The following is a 22,797-nucleotide window of genomic DNA, read 5'->3' as shown; positions in this document are numbered from 1 at the left end:
TATAGAAATGCTCGTCTATTTTACACGTGCAGTTGATGTTGGGAGCTGGCAGAATTTGCCCTGGGGTGAAGCACGTTGCCCCGACAGCGGTGTGGTGCGGTGATTGGTGTTGGGTCAACCCCTCCCTACACCGCGTGGTGTGGTGACACGGTTGAGCCCGGAGATGCGGAGACCCCCACGGACTGGAGTGGCCCAACCCCACCACCAGGCGGCGCCCACAGACTCCCTCATTCGCTTGGAAACCACCCAATCAAATCAATAGGCCTCAACATAGCCGCATCCTACCTTGTCACCCCGTCCAGTCCCTCCGTATTTAACAATGGCGACTGTGTCGTTCAGGTCAGTGAGGGTTTGATTCAAATAATCGTAGTCCTCCACAGTCCCATAGTTGGCGTACACCAGCTTCCCCTGGGACAGAAAACCAGAGAGCATGTTAGCAGATCATAAAAACATAAGGAACAGGAGCAGGAGTCGGCCATTCGGCCCCTCGAGCCTGCTCCGCCATTCAATGAGATCAGGGCTGATCATCGACCTCAACTCCACTTTCCCGCCCGATCCCTCGATTCCCTTAATATCCAAAAATCTATCGATCCCAGCCTTGAATATACTCAACGACTGAGCCTCCACAGCCCTCTGGGGCAGAGAATTCCAAAGATTCACCACCCTCTGAGTGAAGAAATTCCTCCTCATCTCAGTCCTAAATGGCCGACCCCTTATCCTGAGACTGTGACCCCTGGTTCTAGACTCCCCAGCCCGGGGGAAACACCCTCCCTGCATCTACCCTGTCAAGCCCTGTAAGAATTGTGTCTGTTTCAATGAGATCACCTCCCATTCTTCTAAACCCCAGAGAATATCGGCCCAGTCTACTCAATCTCTCCTCATAGGACAATCCCCCCATCCCAGGAATCAGTCTGGTGAACTTTCGTTGCACTCCCTCAATGGCAAGTATATCCTTCCTTAGGTAAGGAGACCCAAACTGTACACAGTACTCCAGGTGTGGTCTCACCAGGGCCCTGTACCGTTGTAGCAAGACGTCTTTACTCTTATACTCCCGTTATAATATCATAGCCGGGATGGCAGGACTGACATATGAAGAAAGACTGGATCAACTAGGCTTATATTCACTGGAATTTAGAAGGATGAGAGGGGATCTCATAGAAACTAATAAAATTCTGACGGGATTGGACAGGTTAGATGCAGGAAGAATGTTCCCGATGTTGGGGAAGTCCAGAACCAGGGGTCACAGTCTAAGGATAAGGGGTAGGCCATTTAGGACCGAGATGATGAGAAACTTCTTCACTCAGAGAGTTGTTAACCTGTGGAATTCTCTACCGCAGAGAGTTGTTGATGCCAGTTCATTGGATATATTCAAGGGGGAGTTAGATATGGCCCTTATGGCTAAAGGGATCAAGGGGTATGAAGAGAAAGCAGGAAAGGGGTACTGAGGTGAATGATCAGCCATTGAATGGTGGTGCAGGCTTGAAGGGCCGAATGGCCTACTCCTGCACCTAATTTCTTTGTTTCTGTTTCTATAGCTGTAACTGAGAGCGTTGCTGTGCCTGGAAACAAGGCCAAATCCCTTTCCCTGTGCCCAGATATAGCAGCACAGGAACAGGAGGAGGCCATTCAGTCCCTCGAACCTGTTACACAGGAACAGGAGGAGGCCATTCAGCCCCTCGAGCCTGTTACACAGGAACAGGAGGAGGCCATTCAGCCCCTCGAACCTGTTACACAGGAACAGTAGGAGGCCATTCAGCCCCTCGAGCCTGTTACACAGGAACAGGAGGAGGCCATTCAGCCCCTCGAGCCTGTTACACAGGAACAGGAGGAGGCCATTCAGCCCCTCGAGCCTGTTACACAGGAACAGGAGGAGGCCATTCAGCCCCTCGAGCCTGTTACACAGGAACAGGAGGAGGCCATTCAGCCCCTCGAGCCTGTTACACAGGAACAGGAGGAGGCCATTCAGCCCCTCGAGCCTGTTACACAGGAACAGGAGGAGGCCATTCAGCCCCTCGAGCCTGTTACACAGGAACAGGAGGAGGCCATTCAGCCCCTCGAGCCTGTTACACAGGAACAGGAGGAGGCCATTCAGCCCCTCGAGCCTGTTACACAGAAACAGGAGGAGGCCATTCAGCCCCTCGAGCCTGTTCCGCCATTCAATGAGATCACGGCTGATCTGTATCCTAACCTCATCTACCCGCCTTGGTTCCGTATCCCTCAATACCCTTGGCTGGCAACAGTCTACCAGCCCCGGATTTTAAATGTATTATTTGAGCGAGCATTTCTCCTCATCTCAGTTTTAAATGGCCGGCCCCTTATTTTAAGATCATGCCCTCTAGTTCTAGTCTCCCCCATCAGTGGAAACATCCTCTCTGCATCCACCTTGTCAAGCCCCCTCATAATCGCGTACGTTTCGATAAGATCACCTCTCATTCTTCTGAATTCCAATGAGTAGAGGCCCAACCTGCTCAACCTTTCCTCATAAGTCAACCCTCTCATCTCCGGAATCAACCGAGTGAATCTTCTCTGAACAGCCTCCAAAGCAAGTATATCCTTTTGTAAATATGGAAACCAAAACTGCACGCAGTATTCCAGGTGTGGCCTCACCAATACCCTATCTAACTGTAGCAAGACTTCCCTGCTTTTATACTCCATCCCTCTTGCAATAAAGGCCAAGATACCATTGGCCTTCCTGATCACTTGCTGTACCTGCATACTATCCTTTTGTGTTTCATGCACAAGTACCCCCAGGTCCCGCTGTACTGCAGCACTTTGCAATCTTTCTCCATTTAAATAATAACTTGCTCTTTGATTTTTTGATTTTAAGATGCTCTTTAAAACCTGCCTCTTTGACCAAGATTTTGGTTACTTACACTAATTTCTTCTTTTGTGGCTTGGTGTTAAATGTATTTGTTTTGTCTGATAATGCTGCTATGAAGCACCTTGGGGCATATTACTACGTTAAAGGCTCTACATAAATATAAGTTGTTGTAGTTGTTGGGGCAGTCGGCCTCCTGGCGTGGCACTAAACCCTGTGGAACAGCCAGCTCCCAGGCTCGTTGTGATATAGTGTGATTAGCATCCTTCCTGTACCAACACTCTCCCAACTCAGGAATATCCCAACGAGGGAGGGAGAGGGTGAATCACCCCGGCCTGTGACCCGTTAACGAGAGCCCGAGAGGCGCTCTCTACCCGGAATGTGCCGCCCCTCCGCTGGGCTGCTGCGATCGGACTCTGGGTTACAGAGGGATCAAAACCAGGGCTCCTGCTTCTGATCGCTCCCCAGTGACACACCTCCCCCGACTGGGAATGTCTGCGTCTGGCGGTCGGCCGAGCACGCAATCGGGATAGCCCGCGATGCCGCTCCAGGAAAATAGCCCGCGATGCCTCGCTGGGCAAATAGTGGGTGGATTTTTTTAACGCGGGGTGACCGTTGCACACCAGCCACCACACGGGGCTTGACAGAGTGAGGTCTTGGTCCAGTGGCAAGGGTTAACCAGGACGACTGGAGACCAGCTCTGCTGCACGGGCCTAGTGCGGGCACATATCGCACAGTGTGGGGCTGGGCCCGTGCTGCCCTAACTTTACCCCATCACCAACGCACATATTTGACAAGTGGGCTCCAACACTTCACATGACCTTTGGTGTATTTACAGCAGTAGATGCATTACCACAGTCGCCCACTCAGTGGAGCGCGAGATCACAATACCTTTACTATTCCCGCAGGTGCGAAGGCCGCGAACGGCTGGACCACGTCTGGGTCGAGCTGATCCTTGGTGTAATTCAGCTCCTTAATCCGTGACTTGAAGATCTCGGTGCCATTTGGGGCAACTGTGGGGACAGAGAAAGGAAGACTTGCATTTATATAGCGCCTTTCACCACCTCAGGGCTTGCCAAAGCGCTTTACAGCCAATGAAGTGCTTTTCTCGAAGCGTAGTCACTGTTGTAATGTGGGAAACCCGGCAGACAATTTGCGCACAGCAAGCTCCCACTCTAATACATGCACCTGCAGCACGCTCACAGCTTTGTAGAGCTGTTGGAGACTGGAGTGCATCATCACCCCTGGCAACCAAATTCTAATTTGACCGTTTAAGGTTAATTTGTTTAAATTGTCGGTTTTAGTGCCCCTTTAATCAGGGGGCATTTGATTTACATTTGTTTTACATGTGCAACAAAAATAGTTGTAGAGCTGTTGAGGTGGGAGTGGCTCAGCCGGTCAGGTGATGTTCACAAGACTCAATAAAACCCCGGCCAGTTGGGTTCGGGGGATCCACGATGGGGCAGGTGGTTGTGAGCCTGGTGGATGAACCGGTATTGTGTAGTGTGATTGTTAAACCTTTGCTAATAAACCAACTCGTTCTTAATAGCAACTTGTTGCTATGAATTCCTAAGTAAAGAACCTAGGAAGAAAATACATTACCCTCATCTGTTTTAGTGATGTTGGTTGTGGGATAAATATTGGCTAGGACACCGGGAAGAACTCCCCTGCTCTTCTTCCAATAGAATTCTCCAATTCTGTCCTCCTGAGCATCCCTGATTATAATCGCTCCACCATCGGTGGCCGTGCCTTCAGCTCCCAGCTCTGGAACTCTCTGCCTATACCTCTCCGTCTCTCCACTTCTCGCGTCTCCTTCAAGAAGCTCCTTAAAACCTCTCTTCTTCGTAGTTATCTCTTTGACCAAGCATTGTAAATGGGACCCCAGCTATTTACAATATACATTAACGATTTAGATGAAGGAATTGAATGTAATATCTCCAAGTTTGCAGATGACACTAAACTGAGTGGCGGTGTGAACTGTGTGGGGGAAGAGGCTGCAGGGTGACTTGGACAGGTTAGGCGAGTGGGCAAATGCTTGGCAGCTGCATTTGCCCACTCGCAAATGGTACATCAGTCATTGAAAGTTGGCATGCAGGTACAGCAGGCGGTGAAGAAGGCAAATGGTATGTTGGCCTTCATAGTGAGAGGATTTGAATATAGGAGCAGGGAGGTCTTACTGCAGTTGTACAGGGCCTTGGTGAGGCCTCACCTGGAATAGTGTGTTCAGTTTTGGTCTCCTAATCTGAGGAAGGACATTTTTGCTATTGAGGGAGTGCAGTGAAGGTTCATCAGACTAATTCCCAGGATGGCAGGACTGACATATGAAGAAAGACTGGATCGACTAGGCTTATATTCACTGGAATTTAAAAGAATGAGAGGGGATCTGATAGAAACAGATCAAATTCTAATGGGACTGGACGGGTTAGATGCAGGAAGAATGTTCCTGATGTTGGGGAAGTCCAGAACCAGGGGTCACAGTCTAAGGATAAGGGGTAGGCCATTTAGGACCGAGATGAGGAGAAACTTCTTCACTCAGAGTTGTTAACCTGTGGAATTCCCTACCGCAGAGAGTTGTTGATGCCAGTTCATTGGATATATTCAAGAGGGAGTTAGATATGGCCCTTATGGCTAAAGGGATTAAGGGGTATGGAGAGAAAGCAGGAAAGGGGTACTGAGGGAATGATCAGCCATGATCTTATTGAATGGTGGTGCAGGCTCGAAGGGCCGAATGGCCTACTCCTGCACCTATTTTCTATGTTTCTATGTTTCCATGTTTCTATTAGGTGACCTGTCCCAATATCTCCTTCTGTGCCTCGATGTCACATTTTGACGGATACCGCTCCTGTGAACCACCTTTGGGGCGTTTTGCTACATTAAAGGCGCTGTGTAAATCCAAGTTGTTGATTTGTAAACAAGGATGGGAATTTTGAAATCGAGGAATTGTTTAACCGGGAGCCAATGTAGATCAGTGAGCACAGGGGGTGATGGATGAGCGGGACTCGGTGCGAGTTAGGACACGGGGCAGTGAGCACAGGGGGTGATGGGTGAGTGGGACTCGGTGCGAGTTAGGACACGGGGCAGTGAGCACAGGGGGTGATGGGTGAGTGGGACTCGGTGCGAGTTAGGACACGGGACAGTGAGCACAGGGGGTGATGGGTGAGTGGGACTCGGTGCGTGTTAGGACACGGGGCAGTGAGCACAGGGGGTGATGGGTGAGCGGGACTCGGTGCGAGTTAGGACACGGGGCAGTGAGCACAGGGGGTGATGGGTGAGTGGGACTCGGTGCGAGTTAGGACACGGGACAGTGAGCACAGGGGGTGATGGGTGAACGGGACTCGGTGTGAGTTAGGACACGGGGCAGTGAGCACAGGGGGTGATGGGTGAGCGGGACTCGGTGCGAGTTAGGACACGGGGCAGTGAGCACAGGGGGTGATAGGTGAGCGGGACTCGGTGTGAGTTAGGACACGGGGCAGCCGAGGTTTGGAAGAATATAAGAAATCGTGAATCTGAAGAAGTTGCGAATTATAAAATAAATAATGGTTTTATCACCTCAGCAGACACAGAGAGCTAAGGTCAAGGCAGAAACACAGGCCTTCACCGCCTAGCTGTGGCGATAAGGGGTTTAGCAAGGAGCCTTAAAAGTAAACAAGCTGTCTATTGAAAGAAAGAAACTCTTGCGTTTATATAGCGCCTTTCACGACCACCATATGTCTTAAAGCGCTTTACAGCCAATGAAATACTGTTGCAGTGTAGTCACTGTTGTAATGTGGGAAACGCAGCAGCCAATTTGCGCACAGCAAGCTCCCACAAATAGCAATGTGATAATGACCCAGATCATCTGTCTTTTTGTTAGAGGGATAAATATTGGCCCCAGGACACCGGGGATAACTCCCCTGCTCTTCTTCGAAATAGTGGCAGTGGGATCTTTTACGTTCCCGAGAGGGCAGATGGGGCCTCGGTTTAACGTCTCACCCGAAAGAAGGCCCCTCTGACAGTGCAGCGCTCCCTCAATTCTGTCCCTCCGACAGTGCAGCGGTCCCTCAGTACTGCGCCTCCAACAGTGCGGCACTCCCTCAGCACTGCGCCTCCAACAGTGCGGCGTTCCCTCAGTACTGCCCCTCCGACAGTGCGGCGTTCCCTCAGTACTGCCCCTCCAACAGTGCAGCGCTCCCTCAGTACTGCCCCTCCGACAATGCGGTGCTCCCTCAGCACTGCCCCTCCGACCGTGCGGCGCTCCCTCAGTACTGCCCCTCCGACAGTACGGCGCTCCCTCAGTACTGCCCCTCCGACAGTGCGGCGCTCCCTCAATACTGCCCCTCCGACAGTGCGGCGCTCCCTCAGTACTGCCCCTCCAACAGTACGGCGCTCCCTCAGTACTGCCCCTCCGACAGTGCGGCACTCCCTCAGTACTGCCCCTCCGACAGTGCGGCGCTCCCTCAGTACTGCCCCTCCAACAGTGCGGCGCTCCCTCAGTACTGCCCCTCCAACAATGTGGTGCTCCCTCAGTACTGCCCCTCCGACAGTGCGGCGCTCCCTCAGTACTGCCCCTCCTACAGTGCGGCGCTCCCTCAGTACTGCCCCTCCAACATTGTGGTGCTCCCTCAGTACTGCCCCTCCGACAGTACGGCGCTCCCTCAGTACTGCCCCTCCGACAGTGCGGCGCTCCCTCAGTACTGCCCCTCCGACAGTGCGGCGCTCCCTCAGTACTGGCACTAGGAGTGTCGGCCTGGATTATGGGCTCAGGTCCCAGAGACCCAGAAGTCAGTGTGCCACAGACTGAGCCAAGCTGACGCTTAATGAGTGCCACCGTCATTAAAATTATTGGGGGACTGGCAGCTGGATTGGGCTGTTGGTGCCAGATCAGCTGTATAACCGCTGCTCAGCAACACGTTGTGGGGAAAGGTACTGATGGGAGTCGGGATAAACGGATCCTTTTCAGAATGGCAGGCAATGACTAGTGGGGTGCCGCAGGGCTCAGTGCTGGGACCCCAGCTATTTGCAATATACATTAACGATTTGGATGAAGGAATTGAGTGTAATATCTCCAAGTTTGCAGATGACACTAAGCTGGGTGGCGTTGTGAGCTGTGAGGGGGGCGCTAAGAGACTGCAGGGTGACTTGGACAGGTTCGGTGAGTGGGCAAATGCAGATGCAGTATAATGTGGATAAATGTAGACCATGAGTTTGGTGGTAGATTTGAGGGCCTGGTCTTCAAACACTCTTTTCCTCAGACGGCCGAAGGCTGCACTGGCGCACTGGAGGTGATGCTGAATCTCCTCATCAATGTCTGCCTTTGTTGATAAGAGGCTCCCGAGGTATGGGGAATGGTCCACGTTGTCCAGGGCCGCACCGTGGATCTTGATGATTGGAGGGCAGTGCTGTGCGGCGGTGACAGGCTGGTGGAGGACCTTTGTCTTACGGATGTTAAGCGTAAGGCCCATGCTTTCATATGTCTCAATGAATACATTGACTATATCCTGGAGTTCAGCCACAGAATGTGTGCAGACGCAGGCATTGTCCGCATACTGTAGCTCGACGACAGAGGTTGGGGTGATCTTGGACCTGGCCTGGAGGCGGCGTAGGTTAAACAGCTTCCCACTGGTTCTGTAGTTTAGTTCCACTCCAGTGGGGAGCTTGTTGACTGTGAGGTGGAGCATGGCAGCGAGGAAGGTTGAGAAGAGGGTTGGGGCGATGACGCAGCCCTGTTTGACCCCGGTCCGGACATGGATTGGGTCTATAATGGATCCATTGGTAAGGATCACCATGGTTTACAAGACTGTAGTAATATCTGCCCTCCTGTATGGGTCTGAGGCATGGACGATGTACAGAAGGCACCTCAAGTCACTGGAGATATATCACCAACGATGTCTCCGCAAGATCCTACAAATCCCCTGGGAGGTCAGACGCACCAACGTTAGCGTCCTCGACCAGGCCAACCTCCCCAGTATTGAAGCACTGACCACACTCGACCAGCTTCGCTGGGCAGGCCACATAGTTCACAGGCCAGATACGAGACTCCCTATGCAAATGCTTTATGCAGAGCTCCTTCTTGGTAAACGAGGACAGCGGAAACGTTATAAGGACACCCTCAAAGCTTCCCTGGTAAAGTGTGACATCACCACTGACACCTGGGAGACCCTGGCCGCAGACCACCCGAGGTGGAGAAAGTCTATCCGGGAGGGCGTTGAGCTCCTCGAGTCTCGACGCAAAGAGCATGAAGAGCTCAAGTGTAGGCAGCGGAAGGAGCGCGTGGCAAACCAGCCCCACCCACCCCTTCCCTCGACGAATGTGTGTCCCACCTGTAACAGAGTCTGTGGCTCTCGTATCGGACTGTTCAGCCAGCAGAGAACTCACTTTGGGAGTGGAAGCAAGTCCTCCTCGATTCCGAGGGACTGCCTATGATGATGATGGGATAAATATGAGGTTATCCACTTTGGTGGCAAAAACACGAAGGCAGAATATTTTCTGAATGGCGGTAGATTAGGAAAAAGGGAGGTGCAACGAGACCTGGGTGTCATGGTATATCAGTCATTGAAAGTTGGCATGCAGGTACAGCAGGCAGTGAAGAAGCCAAATGGTATGTTGGCCTTCATAGCTAGGGGATTTGAGTATTGGAGCAGGGAGGTCTTGCTGTAGTTGTACAGGGCCTTGGTGAGGCCACACCTTGAATATTGTGTACAGTTTTGGTCTCCTAATCTGAGGATGGACGTTCTTGCCATTGAGGGAGTGCAGCGAAGGTTCACCAGACTGATTCCCGGGATGGCAGGACTGACATATGAAGAAAGACTGGATCGACTGGGCCTGTATTCACTGGAGTTTAGAAGGATGAGAGGAGATCTCATAGAAACATATAAAATTCTGACGGGATTGGACAGGTTAGATGCAGGAAGAATGTTCCCGATGTTGGGGAAGCCCAGAACCAGGGGACACAGTCTAAGGATAAGGGGTAGGCCATTTAGGACTGAGATAAGGAGAAACTTCTTCACTCAGAGAATTGTTAACCTGTGGAATTCCCTGCCGCAGAGAGTTGTTGATGCCAGTTCATTGGATATATTCAAGAGGGAGTTAGATATGGCCCTTACGGCTAAAGGGATCAAGGGGTATGGAGAGAAAGCAGGAAAGGGGTACTGAGGTGAATGATCAGCCATGAACTCACTGAATGGTGGTGCAGGCTCGAAGGTCCGAATGGCCTACTCCTGCACCTATTTTCTATGTTTCTATGTCCAGAGGTCAGTTAGAGGCTAATAACCGATCGATGGTCCTCTAGATTGGCAGCTCCGTGTCTCTACTCCAGAGAGATAGGGCAGCTGATCCCACGGAGAGAGAGCTACAAACAAAAACCACTGGTGGCTTTCCCTTTCCGTCTGGTTTGAAGATTATTTAGTTGCGATGGGTTGGTGTTTCATACAAAGTGTAACGCTTCAGTATGCCGAGAGTTTGACGCATGGATTCCGATGGGAATACCAACAAGGTTTTTATATGTGGGTAGATACATTTTCTTTTGAAGAATGTTGCCACGTTACACTTGCTTAAAAATCTTGGCATCATAATTTGAATCAAGTCAACAGTGATGGGATGAAACACACCTCACGCTCAGATATTACCTGCCCTGGGAGTGTTTGATGGGACAGTGTAAAGGGAGCTTTACTCTGTATCTAACCCCCTGTACCTGCCCTGGGAGTGTTTGATGGGACAGTGTAGAGGGAGCTTTACTCTATATCTAACCCCGTGCTGTACCTGCCCTGGGAGTGTTTGATGGGACAGTGTAGAGGGAGCTTTACTCTGTACCTAACCCCGTGCTGTACCTGCCCTGGGAGTGTTTGATGGGACAGTGTAGAAGGAGCTTTACTCTGTATCTAACCCCCTGTACCTGCCCTGGGAGTGTTTGATGGGACAGTGTAGAGGGAGCTTTACTCTGTATCTAACCCCGTGCTGTACCTACCCTGGGAGTGTTTGATGGGACAGTGTAGAGAGAGCTTTACTCTGTATCTAACCCCGTGCTGTACCTACCCTGGGAGTGTTTGATGGGACAGTGTAGAGGGAGCTTTACTCTGTATCTAACCCCGTGCTGTACCTGCCCTGGGAGTGTTTGATGGGACAGTGTAGAGGGAGCTTTACTCTGTATCTAACCCCCTGTACCTGCCCTGGGAGTGTTTGATGGGACAGTGTAGAGGGAGCTTTACTCTGTATCTAACCCCGTGCTGTACCTGCCCTGGGAGTGTTTGATGGGACAGTGTAGAGGGAGCTTTACTCTGTATCTAACCCCCTGTACCTGCCCTGGGAGTGTGTGATGGGACAGTGTAGAGGGAGCTTTACTCTGTATCTAACCCCGTGCTGTTCCTGCCCTGGGAGTGTTTGATGGGACAGTGTAGAGGGAGCTTTACTCTGTATCTAACCCCGTGCTGTACCTGCCCTTGGAGTGTTTGATGGGACAGTGTACAGGGAGCTTTACTCTGTATCTAACCCCGTGCTGTACCTGCCCTGGGAGTGTTTGATGGGACAGTGTAGAGGGAGCATTACTCTGTATCTAACCCGTGCTGTACCTGCCCTGGGAGTGTTTGATGGGACAGTGTAGAGGATGAAGATGATGCCTTCTTACCGACAGCGACTCTGTTAGGTTTGTCCTTCTGTGGAAAGGACAGCATCACGTTGTAAGTCACCTTCTTGGCTTCATCCAATCCCGTCTCTTTGTTCTGCCATCTCTCTAACATTAGTTTGACGAGATCATGGTCCCCTTGGGTTGTGGCCATATGGGGCTTCTTAGATAGCTCCCTGTGGCAGAAAAATCCAACAGAGCGTAATAGTGCAGGAAACCTCAATTCAAATACATACATTCAACAAACTAGTGGATATCCCGTGGCAATGCTCATTGCGAGATTGATGCCCTGTAATCCACAATGCTTTATTCTGCTAATAGTGGACCGGTCTCTTTAAGAACTAGTTGGTTTATTAGCAAAAGGTTTAACAATCACACGACACATTACTGTTTCATCCACCAGGCTCACAACCACCTGTCCCATCGTGGATCCCCCGAACCCAACTGGCCGGGGTTTTATTGAGTCTTGTGAACATCACGTGACTGGCTGAGCCACTCCCACCTCAACAGCTCTACAACTATTTTTGTGTAAAACCATAAATCAAGCGCCCCCTTATTAATGGGGGGGCACTAAAATCGACAAATAAACAAATTAACGTTTTACCATCGACAGCTCTACCAACCTGTGAGCATGCACACATTATAACGTATCTCTACTCCATGGGAATAGGCCAGCTTATCCCACGGGCGGAGAGCAACAAACATAAACCACTGGTTCCTTTCCCCTTACATTCTGTTTGAAGATTATTCAGTTGACTTTTAAGGCCAGTAAATCTAAATCCCATGAATAAGCACTTTGTGAGGACAATTAGAGGTCAATTGCTTTCTTGCACCTTTTTTTTAAATGCTACTTCTTCATTGATAGGTTGCCTATCCTAGAATGACACGGCACAGGAGGAGGCCATTCAGCCCATTGTGTCTGTGCCGGCTCTGTGACAGAGCGATCCAATTAGTCCCACCACACCCCCTCCCCACTCTTTCCCCACCGCCTTGCAATTTTTTTTACATTTAAATATATATCCAATTCCCCTGTGTGAAAGTTACTATTGAATCTGCTCCCACCGCCCTTTCCAGCAGCGCGTTCCAGATCACATTAACTCGCTGCGTAAAAACATTCTCCCCATCTCCCCCTCTGGTTCATTTGCCGATTGTCACGGCTTCCCCGTATTGTGTTATGAGCCAGATATTTTACCCCGCCAAGTGCCAACACGGAAAAGACTTTGAATGTGAGACACACTTTCAAATTTTATGGCAAAATAAATAATATTTCCCTTACCCAGTGCGGGCACCTTACGAAATGTTGTCCCCGTCACAGATCAGCGTTACATAAATCAATCAACTATGTACATATGAGGAGCATCTTTACTGTCCAATCTGTATGTGCTACAACTCGCTACAACCGCGGCAAGGCACATATATAAAACTTTAGAAAAAATTGAACAACTCTTTCCTCCTTTGCCAAATATTTCATAGAAACATAGAAAATAGGTGCAGGAGTAGGCCATTCGGCCCTTCGAGCCTGCACCACCATTCAATAAGATCATGGCTGATCATGCAACTTCAGTACCCATTCCTGCTTTCTCTCCATACCCCTTGATCCCTTTCGCTGTAAAAGCCACATCTAACTCCCTTTTGAATATATCTAACGAACTGGCCTCAACAACTTTCTGTGGTAGAGAATTCCACAGGTTCACAATTCTCTGAGTGAAGAAGTTTCTCCTCATCTCAGTCCTAAATGGCTTACCCCTTATCCTTAGACTGTGACCCCTGGTTCTGGACTTCCCCAACATCGGGAACATTCTTCCTGCATCTAACCAGTCCAGTCCCGTCACAATTTTATATGTTTCTATGAGATCCCCTTTCATCCTTCTAAATTCCAGTGAATATAAGCCTAGTCAATCCAGTCTTTCTTCATATGTCAGTCCTGCCATCCCAGGAATCAGTCTGATGAACCTTCGCTGCACTCCCTCAATAGCAAGAATGTCCTTCCTCAGATTAGGAGACCAAAACTGTACACAATATTCAAGGTGTGGCCTCACCAAGCCCCTGTACAACTGCAGTAAGACCTCCCTGTTCCGAAACTCAAATCCTCTCGCTATGAAGGCCAACATACCAATTGCCTTCTTCACTGCCTGCTGAACCAACTTTCAATGACTGATGTACCATGACACCCAGGTCTTGTTGCACCTCCCTTTTCCTAATCTGTCACCATTCAGATAATATTCTGTTTTCCTGTTTTTGCCCCCAAAGTGGATAACCTCACATTTATCCACATTATACTGCATCTGCCATGCATTTGCCCACTCGCCTAACCTGTCCAAGTCACCCTGCAGTCTCTTAGCATCCTCCTCACAGCTCACACCGCCACCCAGCTTAGTGTCATCTGCAAACTTGGAGATATTACACTCAATTACTTCGTCTAAATCATTAATGTATATTGTAAATAGCTTGTTAAGTCCTGACTCTAATGTACTGACTTACACGAGGCACATGCTGAAGTCAAGGTCACTCAGGACCTGCACCTTTAATTCCAGCTCTCCAGTGCTGCACTTGTCTGAGATCTCCCTTTATATACCTCAGTGGGACAGGTATGGAGTGTCTCCTGCAAGTGCACCCCTGGTGGTAAGGTTTGCTTATTGTTACAGGTCATATCCAGTTACAGTCATGTATAGCATGGTAAGATACAGTTATAAACAGTAGTGTGAGATACATGACATAGCTGGGATCCCAGCACTGAACCTTGCGGTACCCCATTAGTCACTGCCTGCCATTCTGCAGTCTGTAATGTTCAAATCCCTCCATGGCTCTCGCCCCTCCCTATCTCTGTAATCTCCTCCAGCCCAACAACCCCATGAGATGTCTGCGCTCCTCTAATTCTGCCCTCTTGAGCATCCCTGATTATAATCTCTCCACCATCGGTGGCCGTGCCTTCAGCTGCCTGGGCCCCAAGCTCTGGAACTCCCTCCCTAAACCTCTCCGTCTCTCTCTCCTCCTTTAAGACGCTCCTTAAAACTGACCTCTTTGAACCAGCTTTTGGTCACCTGCCCTAATCTCTCCTTATGCGGTCAAATCTTGTTTTATGAAGTGCCTTAGGATGGTTCACTTTGTTAAAGGTGCTATATAAATACAAGTTTTTGTTGTCACTGTTGTTACTAAGAAGATTCTGTTTAAATAGACATGCTTAAATTTGGGACCTTTCTTCAAAAGCTCCCTCCAAACTTGAATAAATGTGCAATCCATCCAGAATATATTAACTACTTGTATTCATCACTCTGTTTGGTGGATGTTTAGAGAGTTCTGGGGTACACATCACTATAAGAGAAAGAGCATCGCACGTTATAAACGCTAATTAATGGCAACGTTTGCTGCACCCTTCGCACTACCATCGCTAACAAAGTCTCGTTCCCCTTGTGTTACCTGCTCAACTCCTGAATACACCCCAACCCTTCACTCTGCTTCCTCAACATGCCATCCACTGCTTAGTTTGAGATTGATACAGGACTATGGGGAGAGAGCGGGGCAGTGGGATTAGTTTGGGATTGATACAGGGCCATGGGGAGAGAGCGGGGCAGTGGGATGAGTTTGGGATTGATACAGGGCTATGGGGAGAGAGCGGGGCAGCGGGATTAGTTTGGGATTGATACAGGGCTATGGGGAGAGAGCGGGGCAGCGGGATTAGTTTGGGATTGATACAGGGCTATGGGGAGAGAGCGGGGCAGTGGGATTAGTTTGGGATTGATACAGGGCTATGGGCAGAAAGCGGGGCAGTGGGATTAATTTGGGAATGATACAGGGCTATGGGGAGAGAATGGGGCAGTGAGATTAGTGTGGGGATTGATGCAGGGCTATGGGGAGAGTGCGGGGCAGTGGGATTACTTTGGGATTAATACAGGGCTATGGGGAGCGTGTGGGGTAGTGGGATTAGTTTGGGATTGATACAGGGCCATGGGGAGAGAGCGCGGCAGTGGGATTAGTTTGGGAATGATGCAGGGCTATGAGGAGAGAGCGGGGCAGATGGATTAGTTTGGGATTGATGTAGGGCTATGGGAAGAGAGTGGGGCAGTGGGATTAGTTTGGGATTGTTACAGGACTATGGGGAGAGAGCGGGGCAGTGGGATTAGTTTGGGATTGATACAGGGCCATGGGGAGAGAGCGGGGCAATGGGATTAGTTTGGGATTGATGCAGGGATATAGGGAGAGAGCAGGGCAGTGGGATTAGTTTGGGATTGATACAGGGCCATGGGGAGAGAGCTGGGCAATGGAATTAGTTTGGGATTGATACAGGGCTATGGGGAGAGAGTGGGGCAGTGAGATTAGTGTGGGGATTGATGCAGGGCTATGGGGAGAGAGCAGGGCAGTGGGATTAGTGTGGGGATTGATGCAGGGCTATCGGGAGAGAGCAGGCAGTGTGATTAGTTTGGGAATGATACAGGGCTATGGGGAGAGAGCGGGGCAGTGGGATTAGTTTGGGATTGATACAGGGCTATGGGGAGAGTGTGGGGTAGTGGGATTAGTTTGGGATTGATGCAGGGTTCTGGGGAGACAGCGGGGCAGTGGGATTAGTTTGGGATTAATATGGGGCTATGGTGAGAGAGCGGGGCAGTGGGATTAGTTTGGGATTGATAAAAGGACATGGGGAGAGAGCGGGGCAGTGGGATTAGTTTGGTATTGATGCAGGGCTATGGGGAGAATGTGGGGCAGTGGGATTAGTTTGGGATTGATACAGGGCTATGGGGAGAAAGCGGGGCAGTAAGATTAGTTTGGGATTGATACAGGACTATGGGGAGAGAGCAGGCCAGTGGGATTAGTTTGGGATTTTTCCAGTATTGAGTCAGCATGAGATAATGGGCTGTATGGTGTAACTGTGTGCTACAAATCTCTATGGCGCTCGACACCAATTCTAGAAGGAGTCTCACTGGATAATCATTGGGAGTGTAAACATTCCTCTCCCGAGTTCAGGGGTATCGTTTCCCCGGAGAAGATCAGCTAATCAGTACAGACTGGGGTTCGAATCCGGCACCTACTGGCTAGTACCACTGGGTGGTGCCAACCCCTACTGAGCCACCGGCGAGCTTTTAAAACTTGATCTGTAATATTTTAACAATCTTAAATCTGCACACACTTTCTGTCAACCGTTGCCATTAAAAACCCTTGTGTCCACATTTACAATGGGAAGGTCCTATGTAAACCTGTCACGCTGTAATTGCACCCGTCCACCAGTGGTGGTGCTGTTGCACTTCAGTTCACCAACAGACCACTTCTCAGCCTCCGCACGTTTTGCTATTTAACTGCAGATAATATAACATCAAAGTATGATATAAAAAGAGGGACAGAATGTGTGAGTCGAATCTGAGGACTGAATTATATCTGCAGCCTCCCATCCAATTATCAACCTGCCCTCGAATACCACTTTGGCTGAAAATGGCATTTGGTCTCGACTCTCTGTGTGCAACGTCACGGGACGTCGAGTCGTGCTGCATTCAGATTAATCTCATACTTCTTATTGTGTTCGATCTCGAGGCCATTGAATGGTTTGTCCCCAGCCCTGTAGCCTTGAGCATAGAATCTTACGGCACAGAAGGAGGCCACAGCTTATTGTGACTGTGCTGGCTCTGTCAAAGAATGATCCAATCAGTCCCAATCCCCCCTGCTCTTTCCCCACAGCCCGGAAAATTGCTTTCTGACAAGTATTTAGTTGATTACCTTTTGAAAGTCACTATTGAATCTGCTCCCACCGCCCTTTCAGGCAGCGCGTTCCCGATCACAACAACTCGCTGCGTAAAAACATTCTCCCCATCTCCTCCTCTGGTTCCATCGCCGATTATCATCAATCTGTGTCTCTCTGGTTACCCACCCTCCTGCCCCTGGGAACAGTCTCTCCCCATCTACTCTACCAAAACCCCTCATAATATTGATCACCTCGATTAAATCTCCTCTCAACCTTCTCTGCTCTGAGGAGAACAACCCCAGCTTCTCCAGTCTCTCCAAGTAACTACAATCCCTCATTCCCGGAACCATTCTGGTCAATCTCCTCTGTACCCTCTCCAAGGCCTTGCCATCCTTCCTAAAGTGCGGGGCCCAGAATTGAAGCACACCGATTAAAGGTACAGGGGAGATTTACGAGGATGTTGCCCGGACTGGAGAATTTTAGCGATGAGGAAAGATTGGATAGGCTGGGATTGTTTTCTTTGGAACAGAGGAGGCTGAGGGGAGACCTGATGGAGGTGTATAAAATAATGAGGGGCCTGGATAGAGTGGATAGGACGGACCTGTTTCCCTTGGCAGAGGGGTCAACAACCAGGGGGCACAGATTTAAAGTAATTGGGGGGAGGTTTAGAGGGGATTTGAGGGGAAATGTCTTCACCCAGAGGGTGGTGGGGGTCTGGAACTCACTGCCTGAAAGGGTGGTAGAGGCAGAAACCCTCACCACATTTAAAAAGTACTTGGATGTGCACTTGTGACCTACAGGGCTACGGACCGAGAGCGGGAAAGTGGGATTAGGCCGGGTAGCTCTTGGTCGGCCAGCGCGGACACGATGGGCCGAAATGGCCTCCTTCCGTGCCGTAAATTTCTGTGATTCTGTGACACCCAGGGTGACAGCCCCTCCCACCTCCTCCCCCCCCACCACCCCCCCCCCAACACACGTACCGCAGGTTCTCCTCGATGTGCTTGTTGTCGATCGCGTCCATGAAGTGGCGGATGAGTGACTCGTCGAGGTTCTGGGGGGGGTCCTGTCCACACTCTGGGGTGGCATCCTTGGGGATGGCGTAGTGGCCCAGCAGGAGGCCGATGGTCAAGGCGATGGCCCCGGTGACCAGCCCGCCGATCAGAGCCTTGAGATGGGTCTTCATCCCGAGCCCTGGAGCCGCACCGCCGAGAGAGAAATTCAGAAGCCGAAAGCGCAGGGGCGGGTGGATCTGGTGACCTTGTCCCCAGGGGAGGATTCACCTGATTGGGGATAGAGCTCGGTCTAATATCTAATCCGCAGTTACACATTAGCACCTGAGATAAAGTCCGGGCAAAGCACTGTATACTTTGGTGTACAGTGCGTCACTCACGACTTGGTGGATAGCTGGGTCGGGATCGCTGGGTACACAAGACACACTGTGGTCCTGCTCTGTTGGGGGGGGGGGGGGGGAGGGGGAGGGGGGGGGGGGGGGGGGGAGTCCAATCTTGTTGTTTTAGCTGCAATAACAAAGCTTCCACCACTGCCGCCAATCTAATTAACATCGATAGCAGGGGAAACGCGGCACCTTAACGCCTGTAGTTAGTGCTCGCCGGGGGCATTGAGGCAGTATCGCCAGCGGTGAGGCCGATCCAGCGATGCACGGCCAATCCGCCTTCTCCCCCTCCCGGCGCTGCAAGGTAGCACGGGGATTTCAGCACCGACCAGATCGTGACGCCAGCATTTCTTAAACGGTGAGAGATCGGCAAACGTTGGTGTTCAGAGGGACCTGGGGGTCCTTGTACACCAATCACTGAAAGTTAACCTGCAGGTACACCAAGTGATTAAAGCAAATGGTATGTTGGTGTTTATTACAAGAGGATTTGAATATAAGAGTAAAGACGTCTTCCTGCAATTATACCGGGCCCTGGTGAGACCACACCTGGAGTATTGTGCACAGTTTGGGTCTCCTTACCTAAGGAAGGATATACTTGCCATTGAGGGAGTGCAACGGAGGTTCGCCAGACTGATTCCTGGGATGGGGGGGATTGTCCTATGAGGAGAGACTGAGCAGACTGGGCCGATATTCTCTGGAGTTTAGAAGAATGAGAGGTGACCTCATTGAAACATACACAATTCTGACAGGGCTTGACAGGGTAGATGTTTCTTTGAGTGTGGCTGGTCACACCATTTCAGAGGGCAGTTAAGAGCCAACCACATTGCTGTGGGTCTGGAGTCACATATCGGCCAGACCGGGTAAAGGCGGCAGATTTCCTTCCCTAAAGGGACATTAGTGAACCATATGGTTTTTACGACAATCCGGTAGTTTCATGGTCACCATTACTGATACTAGCTTTTTATTCTGGATTTATTGAGTTAACTGAATTTAAATTCCCCAGCTGCCATGGTGGGATTTGAACTTACGTGTCATTATCATTAGTCCTGCTGGTCCAGTAACATTACCAATCTGCTACCGTACCCATACTCTGGTATGTATGCACTTGTGAGCATGCTCACAGGTTTGTAGAGCTGTTGATGGGCACCTGTGCGGAGGGGAGCGGGCAGGTCCGAGGGCCTCCTCGTAGGACTGCTCCTGGGGGGCCTTCAGCCGGTCCAGGCAGCGGGCGGTCGAGGGGGTCGTTCAGCCTGACTGCCTGCGTCTCTTTCGCGGTTACATCCGAGCCAGGATGTCCCTGGAGATGGAGCACGCGGTGTCCACCGGTATGCTCGCGGCCTTCTGCAAGAGGTGGGCGCCGGAGGGACTGGAGTGCATCATCACCCCCGGCAACCTGATTTTAATTTGAACCACTTAATATCTAAAGTTTAATTTGTTTATTTGACGGTTTAGTGCCCCTTTAATAAGGGGGCACTTGTATTAATGTTCAACTAAAATAGTTGTAGAGCTGTTGAGTTGGGAGTGGCTTAGCCAGTCATGTGAGGTTCACTAGACTCAATAAAACCCCGGCCAGTTGGGTTCGGGGGATCCACGATGGGACAGGTGGTTGAGAGCCTGGTGGATGAACCGGTAATGTGTAGTGTGATTGTTAAACCTTTTGCTAATAAACCAACTAGTTCTTAATAGCAATGTGTTGCTGTGAATTCTTAAGCAAAGAACCTATGAAGCAAATACATTACATACTCCAAAACAAATTGCATTTATATAGTGCCTTTAACGGAGTAAACCGTCCCAAAATGCCTCACAGGAGAGTAGTCGGACAAAAAAAATTGACACCGAGCCAAAGAAGGTCAGATGACCAAAAGCTTGTTCAAAGAGGCAGACGGAGTATCTCGAGCGAGCGAGGTAGAGAGGTGGAGAGGTTTAGGGAGGGAGTTCCAGAGCTTGGGGCCCAGGCAGCTGAAGGCACGGCCACCGACGGTGGAGCGATTATAATCAGGGTTGCGCAAGAGGCCGGAATTGGAGGAGAGCAGACATCTTTCCCTACAGCAGCAACTTTGCCGGTTGCTATTTTTATACTGTGAAGTTCTTTTCCCGACTTTCCTTGGAATCTAATATCGAATTGAGCCAACATTCCCCCCCCCCCCCCATCCTGAGCAAAACTGAACACGAAATATTTAATAACTGTACTATTTCTTCGTCTTCAGTCTCAGGTGGTTCATAGAATCAGAGAAATTTACAGCACGGAAGGAGGTCATTTCGGCCCATCGTGTCCGCGCCGGCCGACCAAGAGCTACCCGGCCTAATCCCACTTTCCCGCTCTCGGTCTGTAGCCCTGTAGGTTACAAGTGCACATCCAAGTACTTTTTAAATGTGGTGAGGGTTTCTGCCTCTACCACCCTTTCAGGCAGTGAGTTCCGCCCCAGACCCCCACCACCCTCTGGGTGAAGACATTTCCCCTCAAATCCCCTCTAAACCTCCCCCCAATTACTTTAAATCTATGCCCCCTGGTTGTTGACCCCTCTGCCAAGGGAAACAGGTCCGTCCTATCCACTCTATCCAGGCCCCTCATCATTTTATACACCTCAATCAGGTCTCCCCTCAGCCTCCTCTGTTCCAAAGAAAACAACCCCAGCCTGTCCAATCTTTCCTCATTTTGATGTATAATTTTTAAATGGACCAGTTTTTCTGGTGCACTTTATTAACTGTACATATGCTTGGAAAACTTTATTATTACTGCTTGGGGTGGTTTCTGCAACTTTAGTTTCACATGTTTTTGTCCAATGATTTCCTGCAAGTTTTGCAAGCTAGCTGCTTATCCCCAACACTGCCCTTTACATCCCTTCTGAGCCACAGCGTTTTCCAAGGTGTATCTCTCTCTCTCACCTCTGAGTCAGAAAGTTGAGGGTTCAAGCTCCATATCAGAGAGTTGTGCCCGCAATCCAGGGTGACGCTTCAATGTGGCAGGGAACATTGATGCCACATAAGTGCCAGTCAACGCCCTTTGACCTCCAGTGGCACTACCATCGCCAATTCCCCCACGATCAACATCTTGGGCCTCACCATTGACTAGCAGCTGAATTGGACCAGCCGTATCAAAACTGTGGCTACTCGAGCATGGCAGAGGCTGGGCACTCTGATCCCTTCCTGAGTTGATCCACCATCTACAATGTTGGCCTTTATTGCAAGGAGGATGGAGTATAAAAGGTGGGAAGTCCTGCTACAGTTATACAGGGTATTGGCGAGGCCACACCTGGAGTACTGAGTACAGTTTTGGCCTCTTTATTTAAGGAAGGATATACTTGCATTGGAGGCAGTTCAGAGAAGGTTCACTCGGTTGATTCCCGAGATGAAGGGGTTGTCTTATGAAGAAAGGTTGAGCAGGTTGGGCAAGGGGTCCCCAAGAATGTATCAATAGTTATCTGCAGGGGGTCCCCGGGAGTGTATCAATAGTTATCTGCAGGGGGTCTCCGGGAATGTATCAATATTTATCTGCAGGGGGTCCCCAGGAATGTATCAATATTTATCTGTTGAAGGTCCCCAGCAATGTATCAATATTTATCTGCAGGGGGTCCCCAGGAATGTATCAATATTTATCTGCAGGGTGTCCCCAGGAATGTATCAATATTTATCTGCAGGGGGTCCCCAGGAATGTATCAATATTTATCTGCAGGGGGTCCCCAGCAATGTATCAATGTTTATCTGCAGGGTGTCCCCAGGAATGTATCAATATTTATCTGCAGGGGGTCCCCAGCAATGTATCAATGTTTATCTGCAGGGGCTCCCCAGCAATGTATCAATATTTATCTGCAGGGGGTCCCCAGCAATGTATCAATATTTATCTGCAGGGGGTCCCCGGGAATGTATCAATATTTATCTGCAGGGGGTCCCCGGGAATGTATCAATATTTATCTGTTGGGGGTCCCCGGGAATGTATCAATATTTATCTGCAGGGGGTCCCCAGCAATGTATCAATATTTATCTGCAGGGGGTCCCCAGCAATGTATCAATATTTATCTGCAGGGGGTCCCCAGCAATGTATCAATATTTATCTGCAGGGGGTCCTTGGGAATGTATCACTATTTATCTGCAGAGGGTCCCCAGCAATGTATCAATATTTATCTGCAGGGGGTCCCCAGCAATGTATCAATATTTATCTGCAGGGGGTCCCCGGCAATGTATCAATATTTATCTGCAGGGGGTCCCCGGGAATGTATCAATATTTATCTGCAGGGGGTCCCCAGCAATGCATCAATATTTATCTGCAGGGGGTCCCCGGGAATGTATCAATATTTATCTGCAGGGGGTCCCCAGCAATGTAT

General features: G+C 50.1%; 1 protein-coding gene across 1 annotated transcript in view; it reads right to left on the bottom strand.

Moving 5' to 3' along the window:
- The window catches only part of naaladl1 (N-acetylated alpha-linked acidic dipeptidase like 1), a 102,564-nt gene that overhangs the window by 43,523 nt on the left and 36,244 nt on the right, over window positions 1–22,797 (bottom strand). The window contains exons 9-11 of the mRNA XM_070868035.1: window positions 11,418–11,590; window positions 3,710–3,831; window positions 286–408 (exon numbers count right to left, since the gene is read on the bottom strand). Coding sequence (XP_070724136.1) covers window positions 286–408; window positions 3,710–3,831; window positions 11,418–11,590 — 418 coding nt within the window. The remainder of the gene's footprint in view (window positions 1–285; window positions 409–3,709; window positions 3,832–11,417; window positions 11,591–22,797) is intronic.

This window comes from Pristiophorus japonicus, chromosome 27 (assembly GCF_044704955.1).
Source record: "Pristiophorus japonicus isolate sPriJap1 chromosome 27, sPriJap1.hap1, whole genome shotgun sequence".
NCBI lineage: Eukaryota > Metazoa > Chordata > Chondrichthyes > Pristiophoridae > Pristiophorus > Pristiophorus japonicus.
Note: the sequence above shows the minus strand (reverse complement) of the source record. Positions and strands in the feature narration are given on the sequence as shown.